This window comes from Dermochelys coriacea, chromosome 1 (assembly GCF_009764565.3).
Source record: "Dermochelys coriacea isolate rDerCor1 chromosome 1, rDerCor1.pri.v4, whole genome shotgun sequence".
Taxonomy (NCBI): Eukaryota; Metazoa; Chordata; order Testudines; family Dermochelyidae; genus Dermochelys; species Dermochelys coriacea.
Genome location: NC_050068.2, coordinates 157,815,021 through 157,829,359, shown reverse-complemented (window position 1 = coordinate 157,829,359; position 14,339 = coordinate 157,815,021). Strand labels below are relative to the sequence as shown.

The following is a 14,339-nucleotide window of genomic DNA, read 5'->3' as shown; positions in this document are numbered from 1 at the left end:
CTGAATGTCCAACATATGACATTGATGCATCACACTCCAACATGAATGGAAGCTTTGTCATGGCACAAGGCAGACTCCTAAAGCAATATGGAAAGAAATCCAGATTAGATCATTAAGATGAATTAGGAATATTTGCTGGTTCTATGGTAGTGCATATAATGCTTCCATCTTAAGTGGGACTTTCAAATGAGGTGTTCATGAAAAGGCTTTTTAAAAAATTGATTCAACAGCAATAAGCACAAAAGGGCCCCAGTGATCCTGACAGTGGGTCCTACAATAAGAGCAATAGTATAATGCAATTTTAAGTGTGTGGATATAAGTAGTGGGTTCTGCTTTGTTAATGATCAACAGCTAATACTCTAGAAATAAACTGAAGAGGTTTTCCTTTGTAGTTCACCAATCTCTTGTATATTAGTTGCATGCAAAGTTTTACTACTTAAAACTAAAAAGGCTCAGATCCCACAGTGATGAACCATATAAGTACCTGGATAGATTCAGTTCATAGTTATGTTTTTAATGGATCACACAGATTTATACACCCAGCTGTACAATCCCACCTGAAGTATATTCCATGAAGACAAGTTGTGTTCTGTTATAGTTCTGATATGTTTATTTAATGGCAGAGGAAAACTATATGCGATGAAGTAACAACTGATGCCATAAGATTATCTCAACTGTTAGTCAAGATTTTTATTTCTTAGCTAGCATCAAATGAAACTTTTGTCGCAAAAAGCGGGACACACAAGATAATATTGCACTGGATCCTCTGAAACCATTTCTACAGATAAGCTGAAAAGTCAGAATGCAGCAAACCAGTCTTCACATGGCATTGGGGTTTGGTTGACACCTTTTGCTGCTTTACAGTATGTAAAATCTATTCCCGCACTGCTTCCAGTGGGAGTTTCCTCTGAGTAAATAGTGCTGAATTAAGTACTAATGCAGAATTCATAATCTGTCATTTAATCATAAAAAAAATTGATAAAGGCCTGCCAGTTACAGCCTTATATATTGTATTTAAAATTTTTTTTCAAAAGATTAATTTTTCATGATTATCTTTTTATAGGCTGCCATATTAAACTGTCTAAAACAAAACTAAAATACTTGGTGTCAACTTCTAATTAGCACACTTTCTTCTTTTGGAAACCAGCCCAAATGTAGGTTATATGTGGAGTCCAGTAGATAAGACAAATCCCATTCTCCAAGTAAAGCACTAGCTCAATATGAAGATATTGTGCTTCAGATTACTAAAACTGCATTACCAGCACTAAGTTTTCCAACTGCTGGGATAGAACAAATGGCAAGGAACAATATATACAGTAAATACAATATCTGTCGCAAGCAAGATATTGTCATTACAAGAAAATTAACCTGATTCATTAAAGGCATTCCCTATCTGACATGCAAACTGAACGTTGATGTTTGTCATTCACTTTGCTTAAAAAAAAAAGTTCAGTGCCTAGATTGGTTTCAGTGTTGTAGAAGTTACAAGTAAATGGTGAAGTTAATGATTAGTAATAGTTAGGATGATTCTCTTGTTCTGGTCTTTTTAGTTTGTCTATTAGATTCGAGCTGCAGCCCTTTTCTTTTCTTCTTCTGCTGCTGTAGCCTTTCCTCTTTCTTTTGTAGATAAACAGCCATGTTGTCGAATGAGGCCTTGTAAAGACTGCTGTAGCAACTTTCTGTCCCAACAGAACCTGTGGCAGAAAAAACAAGACAATGTGGATGCTTTTATCACTATTCCCAACTACTTCTTGCACTGAAATTTTAAACAAAATAATCCTGACTCCTGCACTATAATTCTAGACATCTTAATACACAACATTTTTATTCTGTTTAAATGTGGTGAGGCACTCACAAGTATTACTATTACACTCAGATACTAAGGCCAAGATTTTTAACAGCCTAAAGTTAGAATTTGAAATCAATACTTAGGCCTGCCTGACTTTTCAAGAGTACTGAGCACCCAACAGCTCACACTGACATCAATGAGGGCAAAGGAGCATATAAAAATTCTAACTCTAGGGGCTCTATTCTTGAAAATCTTGGTCTTGGTAATATCACTAAAGACCCCCTTGGAGTGCATTAAAGAATCTGAATTATTCCACAATGCTCAAACACTGTACGGGCTTCAGTTAGAGTACTGTGTTTAGTTTGGTATTCCCTACATTTTAAAAAAACAAAATAAAACACACCATTAGAAAATTCAGACAGGACATTATGAAATAAGCATACATAAACTTCCCAGCACTGATCCCTGACCCCCGCCACTCCTTTGTGAGCCTATTGCAGTACATCCTTAAAGATTCTGTTTAAATGTACTCTTAGAGCATGACACATCTGTCATTCCTGTAAAACGCCTGAACAGTCAAGGAAGATAATTGGAAGGTTACTCTGGGGAGTATAGACTAAAACTGGCAGGTTAGAGTTATTGTGTTTCTAGAAGCAGTTAGTTAGTGTGGGTGGTCTAATTGCCATCAATGATTCCTTCTCCCCCCACATCCCTTCCCTCACCTAAAAAAAAAAAAAACCTTAAGTAAAAGGAGAAACAGACAGGTGTGGGCAGGAAGAAGAGACATTAGTGAGTAAACAATCAAGCTATATATCAATTGTAATTTTCACCAGACTGGACTATGTTAAGGGTTTGCAGAATCTCTTTTCAGAGGCAATAGTTTATTCAACTGAAGGTGTAAGTATTCAATTTCTGCTTTCATAATCTTAGACCTTACAAGAGGTCTTACAGTTTCTATGGTCACCAGCTGTCTAAGGGAGGAAGCAACACAAGCAATCTCATTGTTTTATCAAGTAGGGTAAGTATCTTTGTTCATAATCTGTAAAAGCACTAATTACACAGCTGAAATAGGTGCTCATCAACTGAGCCTCCTCATTAATTAGCTACAATAATCACTATGCTCTGAACAGTCCTCCTTTCCCAGCTGCAGATACCCAGAGACTATTATAATACATAACAGTAATTAGCTATGCTGGAAAATAACTCTCAGAATTGACTTGTTTTCCACTATATTTCTGTATTACTCATTCTCACTCGAGACCCTGCTTTTAACATGGATATTCCTTGAAATATCTGAGCTATATAAAACATTACAAATATACTCTTCTAATGGATGCAGAAATCTACCTTCAAAGATTGAGCCCAATTTTAATGGAAATGGCATACAGAAAATATTCACTAGATTAGATAAAGGTATTTAATTTAATTTTCCAGCAACTCTGCCAAATTAAATGGCATAATTATATATGCAGAAAAATTATGGCCCTGCAAGGATGGAAGTTAGGGTTTCTTTTCCTTCTTTTAAAACAAGCTTCATAACATCCTAGCATGAGGCCTCAATCATGCACAGAGTTAAGCCACACCTGACTATATAACAAGACATCCATTGACTCCTACCCCACCAGTCTTGGCAATTCTAATTAAGTTTGTTTAAAAATGTCTGGTTCCTGCAGGCTAACTAGAAAAGGCATTTTTCTAGAAAAAACAAGGGCAAAAACCATAAACAAAACCTCCACCAGAATAGATGTTTAATATTTTCATTTTCAGGTACAGCACAGAGTGGCAGGGCAAGCTTCCCTGTACTGTCTTCCCAAAGTGCTTTAACTTAGACATGCAGGGGCTGCCTTTAAGCTGAAGGAATAGTTCAGCATTGGTGGCTACTCCATCCTTGCTATCTCCACTGAAACTGCCAATACAGGCATCAACTGTGTGTTCAGTTTGCGTGAGCTCAAGCCCCACTAACAAGTCTGTTTACCCAGATTGACAAGCGCACTCTCTACTTCAGTGTAGACATACCCTAAGTGATTTGTCCATAGCCAGAAGGAGAGCCATGAACAGAACTCTGATTTGACTCCTTCCCTTGTGCTTTAACCCTCTGTAACATGTTCCCTGGCCCTTTCGACAAAGTTGCTCACCTTCAAACATTGTCCAGTTGTCGTGCAAGTACTTTGACATTTTCATTAATCCTTTGTCATCAGCAACAGGCTGGGAAAGGAAAGAACACCTATTCACTACACTCCACAGCAGCAATCATACAAAGCACATTACACTGACCAGCACGCTGAGAAATGCAAAGCCTCATCTGAGGACCATGAAGAAAAGGAGACTTAACAGAACACTTTTCCTTCCCACAAACTCATCACTGAGGCCTGGCATGGGGTCACCATGTTCTACCTAAGGCAGCCTGGAAAACAGAGCTTGCCCAAGGATTTGAAGGAAAAATGGGAATCAATTTTCTGGAAATCAATGAGGTAAAGAAATAGCTTGGGGAAGAGGTGAAGGTCCAAGAACACTCCCATGAAACAAATTTAAAATAACTTTCCAACTATATCCCACTCCTCTTAGATTTACAAGGTGATGAATTTATTGTCTGGAAATCTAATGGCTACTATAGGGAATCTGCTAGCTCACATTTCAGCTTTGGTGACTCAGTTCTCAATGGAACAACAGATACTAACAACAGGGCCACCACTGTTTCTTCTTTCCTCACAGAGGTTCCTTTTGAGATAGGTACAGAAAAAGGTGGGAAGGGAGCATTTTCCTCAATGCTTTATTTTCCTTTTAGCTCCCTCTTCTTGAAGGCCGCTAGCAGAATCTACACCCTACCACCAAAAACACTTTAGCAATGGAGCTAGCACATTTCTCACTGGGATGGATTGAGCCTAGGCGGTTTTCCTGGTCTGCAGCACTATGTCAGTGTGTCACACTCTTCAATGTGGAAGCTGACACTTGTCCTGTAGAGTCAGTTGGCTGCTGGGACAAGGATAGGGTGGTAGATTACGACCAAGAAACTAGTATGGCTGCTCAGCCTACTACTAGGAAGGTCGAGAATCTCATACTCCTCAGTCAGGCAGCTCCTCTTGCTGCTCCCATTTGAAATCCCTGCTCCCAGCAAGCCTTCATCACCAGCCACTTAGGAATGAAGCAGTCTTTCAAAACCATAGAGGAGTGTGAGCTCTCACTGGGATTTTAGGGAGGAGGAGGAGCTATATTCCCCTATGCTCCCTTTTAGTTTAACCACTGGGTTAGGGTAAGATGATGATGTGGGGAGCTACAGAGGGACCCCCATCCAGAAAAATGTTGGAGAAGGTACAGATTTAAGAGGAGCATACCGGGTATTTTTTTTTTTTTTTTAAATCAAGTGACATTTGTGTTTAAGAGCAGAGATGCTAGTTTAAACCAGGTTTAAGGCTGCCAACCATTGTGCAGGTACCTCAATCCTGACTCTTCTAGGTCAGACCTGGGTATCTCCTGAGCTGAGACTGCCAGTCATGCTAAATTCTGTGTTTTGCACAAATGAAGGAAGTAGGATGAACTCATCTCTGATCAGATCCAGATCTGACCTCAGCTCAAAACTATAATGCATTAAAGCAATTGTACCATTTAATTTTCATTCAGTTATTCTGCCTTTTGCTGAGGGGACTGGAGCAGATACAAGATATTGGCAATTGTATCAGAGTACATCTAACCTGCCAATGTCCATCCACAGGCCTGTAGAATAGAAGTGATGCTGCTTTGTTCTCCTGGAGTATCCAGAGCCCACCTGTTTCCTCAAATGCAATGTCCCAGCCTTTATGCTTCAAAGAGATTTGGTGTCTGTAATTTAACTGCTGGGTAGCAGCATCAAACTGGAAGATGTAAACTGTGGGAATACTTTAAACAGAAATAAAGTAGAATTACCATTATCACACCTGCCTAGGGTGATCACTTCTACATAGTAAATTGCATCTACTCACTCCAAAATTAATACTTGAGCAAAATCAGTAGTATTTCAAGTACAACTCTAAAAAAAAAAAAAAAAAGAAACTGACTCCAATACTTAAAAACTACTTTATTTACAACCCTAGAGGCCAAAGTAAATTGCAGACACCACAGAATTTTAATTTTTCTTTCCACATGTTACACTAAAGAAAAATCATTCTGAACTGTTTTTTCTAAGGTTAGACTATTTTAAAAGGAAGATTAGCAAAAATAATAAGCCACGTGCTACTAAAAATGTTTTTTCATAATTACATGCATTGTTTTACAGTGCAATTTACATTAGAGTTCATAGCTTGAAGGGTAATTAAAGAGCATCAGCAAAAAATAACAGGGTAAGGGGAGTCGGGGTGGGGGGGAGCATGCAACTAACGAGGGCTAAGAAAATGGGCTCTGCACTGGGGCTGGTGTGCAATACGGAGGCCCAATATCTATTCCCCTGCATCCATGATCTCCACCTACAAAGCTTCCTGAGACCTGTTCAGCCCAGCAGCAGGTATCTCGGTTCAGTTCATAGGAACAAGGCTCCTGGCTGGCAAACAAGAGGTTCACCAAAGGGAGAAAGTGTCTCCCTGGTGGAGCTCCCAGCTTCACAGCACAGGCAAGTTAGGATGCTGTTCTCCTTCTCCCCGTACCCAAGCCTGTGTGTCAAGATGGAACGCATTTTGCTAGGCTTAACAGGTCACAACAGCTTGGGAGCTGGGTTCATCAGCAACTCCCTGGCCCCACTGCTCACTAATAATCTGCTGTATGGCTGAGCCCATATCCTTGGGACCAACAGGCAGCACAGCCCCTTAGCTGTGGCTCTTAATGCTGTTTTACGCTGGTATCTCTGCTGACTTACGTTGACTCCTGACCTATAGCACTATAAAGACTGGGCTCAGACCCAAAGAACCTGGCCTTTGAGAGCTGTTCCACTGAGCCCTGAACTCAAGAGGAGCTAGAGTATACAAAGACTTTATAAAACACTGCCAGAGTTTACTAAACCGAGCAACTTTCGAGCCACCTCTGTTTGAATTGATACTAAGGACTCTCATGATCCTCATGCTAAATCCACTGACATGCCCATGATGAAACCCATCCTTTAAGAGTCCACAACAGGACAGCCACTTTAAATTTAGAGAAAGTCAAACTCCCAGCAATTGATGTCTCACTGTCCCCTGCCCTTTCTTGAAATAGCTATAATTTTAGCAACTGTTCCCCTTTATTCTTACCAGTCGCATAAAATGGCAATGTAATTTCCTTGACAACAATAGGCTATTCTCGACACGGCGTATTTCTGACAGGAGGGAAAAAACACGTCATTATAACCTTAAACACTTAGGGGGGAAATTTAGGTTTAATTTAGCACTTAATCTATGGAATGTAATGGGGATCTCCATTTTAAAACATAATTTAGTCAAGCTTAAGTTAATAGCTTGACAGTAGTCCTTTCCCCCCAAAATATCATTTTTGCCTTCTGTGTCCCCTCCCACTCCCACAAATAGTCAGCATAACTATCTGAATAATTTAACCAGACATGAAGTCAGCACAGAGCCTACTGAGAGACTCCCAGCGAATAAACAAGCAGGTGCAGCCTAAAGGAGATGACAGCATCATTTTAGCTTTTAAGGGCTAAATGAATTATAGCGGAAACATTCACATATTTTAAGTGTCCTTAGCCAGAACGCCACACTATTGATTTATAGGTTACATATAACAGGAAGATGATGGCTACCAGGTCTGATGTAAAAAGCGGAAAGTGGTCTCAAAGTTTACCCTTTGATAAACTGGCTTCCAGTGGGATGTGTGCTGTAAAAAGGAAGGTGAGTGGGACGGGGGGAATGGTTCATTTCAGCAGAAGCACTGATAACCAAGGAGGGAGGCAGCTTTACTGGACAAAACTATTAAATTCCTTTGCTGGAAATATTGTACTTCCTGCCCGAAAACTACTGAATATACTGCCTGTGGACCACAGCATTAAGTTTGATTTGAGGGTGGATAGTAATGAAGAACCTGTTGTTGTTTTGTTTTTAAAAAGGCTGCAAGAATTCTGCTGTCAGGGGTGGTTTTTTTAAAAAAAAAAAAAAGGGGGGGGCAAAAACTTGCTTTTATGTATTTTTAAAAGCCCTGGGGATGTCCTCTCTGGAAGGAATAGTTTCCCTATTCAGAGGGGAGGGAACAGCTCAGCTCCAGCAGAACAGGGAAATTATTCCAATCCTTCCTTCACTATGCTGGCAACATTTTAAAAGGGGTTTTTGAGCACCTCTGCTGGCACAACACTGGGTGAATGGTCAGTCACTGCATAGAGTCCTTAATTAACTATGGCTGTGAGTTCAATTCAGGAGCAATCACAGGGTTCCTACTTCTTGAGCTGGTTGTTTGGAATGCAGGTATTGTCCCAAGCCTAATGTTTGGACATGTAATTTGGGGAGGAAGCAAGGGCTGCATTGCTTTTTGACACCCTGGGATGCGAGTGTAATGCAAGACGGTAACCCCTCTTGCCCAGAGAATTAGATTCATGTAGGTTTGGTTTATAAGCCACAAAAATATAGAGACACGAACAGCAGGAAAGAAAGTTACACAGTGGCTTCCATCCATATCTACACCCCACAAGTGATATAAAATATCTTAATTACAGAGAAGGAAAGAATGCATTGTGTAATATCATCTCTAAGCTGAAAATAAAAACCAGGTACCATATACTTCCCTCCTCTAATCATCTGTTTGGACATGAGGGGAACACTTTCTAAAGGTCACTATCAACAGAGAAATAAATTTCAGAGCACTTGAACAGATGGGATTGGTCTGTTGCTACTCTGCAGAAACAATTATTCCATGGTTACAGATGGGATCCAGTCTTTCTATACAATACATGGATACTAAATCACTCAAGGTTTAAGATATCAAAGAAAGTGAGGGTGAAGGGTTTGATGAGAGAGTTATTGCAGCTACCAAGAATAGCTCCACAGTTGGGTAAATAGAACTATTTACATTGTGATTTTGTAGAAATGATGGCTTCCCTTGTTGACAAACAGCAGCAGTGGGCTCTCTAGAAAAACAAAGTTGTATTCTAGATCTCCTACAGCACCAACTCCCATCAGACAATTTATGGCATAAGTGATGCTAACAGACGGAATAGGCAGGGTACACTTTGTATGTAGGTCTAGAAGGGACACTAGTATTAAATGCCCAGCAGCACAGTTCAACTCTTAAATTGTCAGTCGACACTTTTTTTAATGGATGTGAAATGAGATCTAGTAACTTATTTAATTGTGGAATAAAATGCAAGCACTCAACATTTTTTTTTTTTTTTGGTTAGGCAAGCCCATGGGACCACTAAACCTAGTAAAAAGATAATTCTAACAAAACAATGCATGGTAAACAGGTGTCGTTCCTTTTACTTCAGCCAGCCATCACCTTAAAATTAACCTTTGACATTCTGTTAGAAGCAGTGATCCTGTGAAACACAACTGAAGTATCTGGGTAGAGTTGCACAATTTCTGTTTTGACCTTTAGAAAAGTGGATCAGATCAGGTGAAAACTTGGACTAGATAACCTTAGAAGTCCATGCCCACACTACTGTGGGATTTGTTCCCTACCATCAGCTAAAATGACTACTCCTGAGACCAGCTCTACATCACTTAAAGCCATCCAGACTCCCCAATTTTTTTAAAGTGGCGGGAGATGCACTTTGGTTCTACTTCCTGGCTTCCCCATCCACATAGGGAGTGGTACCGGACCATGGAGTCTCAAACAAGTAAAAACAGATAGACCCAGCTTGTGGGAGGTAAGGTGTGCATAGCTGAGGATACCTGATGGCAGGAGCTTCAGGGAGTTCTACAACTGTTTTGCAGAGGTTACTGCAAAAACCTATGAGTAGCCTTGCTTGCAAAACATTTGTGACCATAAGTGATCAGGGTTTTGTGGTTTTTGTTTTTTTTTTTTTTTTTTTTTATGTCTCATCCCAAAGGGTTTAATACTGACCTGAAGGAAGGGCCATTACCAGCCCTCCAAAACCATGGAAAGGCTTGTTTATTTTTCTGTACAATTCTCCTATGTGTTTTTTGTTGCTCAGACTCGCATCCGGTACAGTGTCAAATTTAACTAACTTGCTGTTAAAGGATTTTTCAAGGTTCTGTGGAAGTACTTCTACAGATACTATGTGTGAATCTAGATATACGAGCTCTAAGACTACTAGGGCCCTTCTTTTTTAGTTTTTATTTTATTTAATTTTTACTGGGAATTTATCAGTGTTTATTACCACAACAACAGAAACAGGTGAAAATAGTGCAAAAAACTATTAATAATTTTTGTGGGTACATCTCGGGGGTTTTTTGGTGGACAGAAAGATGCGTGAAAAAAGTATTTAGTAGATTAGTGCTTTGAATTCCATTCATCAATGTGGTTTGCTGCAGAACTAAAACAGAACTCAAAACATGCTCCTCTGAGTTTAAGAAAACACATCTCTAATCCCCAAATAAAATTTGTTTGAATAAAGTTTTCTGTTGTAGACTTAGAACTATTAGTCTATAAATATTTAAATATAATAATTGGGCCACACCATTTAGAGTGCATACACTCAACTTCATCCTTTTCTCCTGTTTTTGTTTTTTAAAAACGCTTGAATACTTCCTTGTGTTCTGAAACATACTCTGATACGGATTTTCATTTTCTTCCCATTTCAGTGTGTCAGATCTTTAACAGCTTGCATGTGAGATTCATCAGTATGTTCAGGTGTGCACGCACTTCAAAGCCTGTGTGAGCCTCTTTATTGTGTGCGTCTTCTAGACTAATACATAGTCTTACTTTAACAGGCAGCTTTGCATATATACAGATTTATGTATTATTGTAATACATATATCTCATGCAATGTATTGTATTATCCTAATAAAACAAGTTATTTATATATTTAAATGATACAAAAGTAAGGTGGAAATAGAAAAAAAAAAATATACTTTATGTGAAACTTGGGGATTTTTCAGTAAAAATAGGTTTAAACTAAAAACAAAGGGGCTTAAAGACTGCATAAAGGGGGGAGGGATAGCTCAGTGGTTTAAGCATTGGCCTGCTAAACCCAGGGTTGTGAGTTCAATTCTTGAGGGGGCCATTTAGGGATCTCAGGCAAAAATTGGGGATTGGTCCCGCTCTGAGCAGCGGGTTGGACTAGATGACCTCCTGAGGTCCCTTCCAACCTGATATTCTATGATTCTGTATTTTTGCACAAGGTATAGGATAGCTCAGTGGTTTGTGCCTTGGCCTGCTAAACCTAGGGTTGTGAGTTCAATCCTTGAGGGGGCCATTTAGGGATCTGGGGCAAAAATTGGGGATTAGTCCTGCTTTGAGCAGGGGGTTGGACTAGATGACCTCCTGAGGTCCCTTCCAACCCTGATATTCTATGACAAGAGATGATCTATGACTTCAGCACAACCATATATTTCCCCAAGACAAGTCTATTTGGCCTGATGGATGGTGAAAACAAATCAATTGTGCTCATATACACTGTCATTACAATGAAGCATAATTATAATAAAAAGACAAATCAAGTCACTCATCTCACAAGCTTCAGTGAATTCGCAGTGAGCAAATAGCAAAAATTATAAAATGCCCGATGAAGCAGCAGAAAAAACAAGGACATCCCATCTGATCTCTCTTGTAATCAAAGCCTTTGTAGCTAATGTACTAACTACAGTCTGCGAAGTGCTGACGGGAAAAGCAGACTCTCTAAAGGCAAGAGTAAGTGAGACCATTCCTTTACACAATACAATGAAGTATGGGTCAAAGATAGTCACTATCCTCTGAAGCTGTTGCCTCCATGAGACAGGGAAATACCACAACTGGCAAAGTTACAGCAGTGACTTCTTCAGTACTTCTGGCATTGAATGCAATGTCAAACTTCTGAAGCATGGGCTCTCTTCTGGTCCTCAGTCATGGGCTAACACTAGAGAACACATTCTCTAAGAGACTGATTGATTGAATGTTGAGAATCTGCAGGTGAGGAGTTTAATATCAGTGTATTCATTGATGGCCATGCAAACACAAAAAACAAAGGTTTGGTATATTAGCAATATAGCGTATTGAATGCTGTGATGTGCTACTGAGAGTTGGAAACAAAAACTGATGTCTGGTTTGACCAGTATATTAGCATACATAATTAATGCAACAATATAATAGTATTTGAAACCACCAACTTTGAAAGCTAATTGACAGACTCCATCATCCCACACACATAGAGCCAATCCAAGGCTAGCTTTTTAGAGGAGATGGGAAAAAAAGGCTACTTCATTTGTAATAATTTGTAATAAGCAGAGGTCTCACAGATTCAAGAAAGAGCTCAACCTGAAGTGACGATGGCTTGGAAGAAACCCATCTGGATGTAGACACTGTTTATTTTTCCATGCAACCTGTATAGTAGAATTGTAAAATAATGCTGGCTTGCAATGATATAGTGACATGTTGCAGATAAGCTTTCTGGGACTTTTTTCTTGGTAAGAAAGAAAGTAAGAGTAGATTCCTGGTACCATAATGAAATGTAAATGTGCTCCATTCCAAGCTTCTCTCAGCTCTTGAGGAGCAACTTACTCAGGTGACATCACATGAGGTGACAGCAAGAGTCTGTTACACTATTCCTGAAAACTACCACTTAAAAAATAAACTAATTGTACTTTTCAACATTACATGTAGCAGTAAATGAGTTACAGACTTCAGGGTTGTGCATATATAGTTCTGAAACAGTGTTACTGATCCTTCAAACTGAGTAAATAATTATACCAGTCTGCGGGAGGATGTATTAGTCCAAAAACTGTCTCCAAGGGTTCCTTTCATTAATATTTCATGACAGTTTAAAAACATCAAATTGCTAGTTCCTTACTGTGGAGGGAGGAAAAGAGCTTTCTAAAGTTTGTCTGAAATGAGACTCTGGATGCAATTAAAAGCAAATTCTAGGTTCAGAGCACTAGATTCTACGATACAGAGGACCAGCCTGAGGGGGCTTACCTGTGGATTTGAGAAGGACTTGCACGCTATTCCTCTGACACAGAAGAACTTGCTAAATAATCTTTTCAAAACATTTAGAGATCACTTTTCAAATAAAGATCCCAAAGCTCTTGACAGGTTTTGGCCTCATCCTACAGTCCTTCCACCTGCTCAGCTCCCAGTTAAGTAGATGGGAATGTACATGCAGGCCTGTAGGATGAGGTCATACACAGACCACTTAGAAAATGGCAAACCCTTTAAAGAGAGCTAGCACTCAGCTGTGGGGAGAGGGTGAAGAATACCTTCTCCAACTGAAACTATAGGGGACTATTAGCAACGCAGAATGGAATACTGCACTTGGATTCTAGCCTGGACACTGGGATAAGAGTGCCTTAGGAGTAATTGGCCACAAGTGGCAAAACCCTCTCGAGTTTTATCCTGAAGTCACTATCTAGAAACCTATGTCTAAAACTAGACCGGGACATTAACTAATAAAGGGAAAAGTGTCACCTATCCGATTCATACGGAAGGAGATCAAGCCTTGTTGTTTCAATGAAAGATAGAATAGCTAGACCAGAGGTAGGCAACCTACGGCATGCGAGTTGATTTTCGGTGGCACTCACGCTGCCCGAGTCCTGCCCACCGGTCTGGGGTGCTCTGCATTTTAATTTAATTTTAAATGAAGCTTCTTAAACATTTAAAGACCTTATTTACTTTATATACAACAATAGTTTAGTTATATATTGTAGACTTATAGAAAGAGACCATCTAAAAACATTAAAATGTATTATCGACACACAAAACTTTTAAATTAGAGTGAATAAATGAAGACTAGGCACACCACTTCTGAAAGGTTGCCGACTCATGAGCTAGACAGTCACAAAAAAAAACAAAACAAAACCCAAAAACAAACCTACCAAGCAAAAGATGGCTTCCCACAGACACGCAACACATGGATGACTGAACAGGCTAAGTGGTAGCTGGCTCAGATTCAATGCAGATGGTAAGGACAATACTGTGTTGTTCCAGCTGCTAGTATGGAACAAATCATATGTGGAGGCAAGAATGGATACCAGCAGATCCAAGAGTTTTCAGTACAAATTAAAATATACTTCAGCGTTTCAATTCAGTAAGGTAATACTTCTCCTGGTAATTTGTTACAAATATTTTGAAACTTTCTGCTCAAATGTAACTTCAAGGGATGTTAAAGCTATAATTTTACTAGTTTCAAAGTCTCTTCATGCTAGACTTTCAGTTTCACTAGAGGTTTCTGCTTAACAATTTTAGGTTTAAGGGCAAGTTTTGTATACCACAGACAAATTGAAAGCTTCATCTTAATTTCAAACACAAGTTTTGGGATAACTGCACAAAGCAGACGGTGGCATTTTCAGAAGTGCCTAAGAGCTTGTCCACAAGTTAATTTAGTGCACAGAAAGCAGATGATCTTGCTTACAGTGCACTAACTAACTAACAAGGACTACTACCATCCATTGAAAGTTTCATAGTGCGCTTGACCTACCATGTTTGCAGGTCAAAGCACACTATAGAACTTTTAGTGTATAGTAGCAGGATCCACACAGACAGTTAGTGCACAGCAAACTAGAGTGCTGCAGATTTA

General features: G+C 39.4%; 1 protein-coding gene across 3 annotated transcripts in view; it reads right to left on the bottom strand.

Moving 5' to 3' along the window:
- Positions 1 to 675: 675 nt before the first annotated feature.
- The window catches only part of WDR4 (WD repeat domain 4), a 34,552-nt gene continuing 20,888 nt past the window's right edge, over positions 676 to 14,339 (bottom strand). For all 3 annotated transcript variants that reach the window (XM_043506908.1, XM_038389599.2, XM_043506911.1), the window contains 4 exons: positions 6,982 to 7,046; positions 5,479 to 5,662; positions 3,925 to 3,994; positions 676 to 1,694 (listed from right to left, as the gene is read on the bottom strand). In XM_043506908.1, the coding sequence (XP_043362843.1) occupies positions 1,519 to 1,694; positions 3,925 to 3,994; positions 5,479 to 5,662; positions 6,982 to 7,046 (495 nt within the window). In that variant the 3' untranslated portion in view covers positions 676 to 1,518. The remainder of the gene's footprint in view (positions 1,695 to 3,924; positions 3,995 to 5,478; positions 5,663 to 6,981; positions 7,047 to 14,339) is intronic.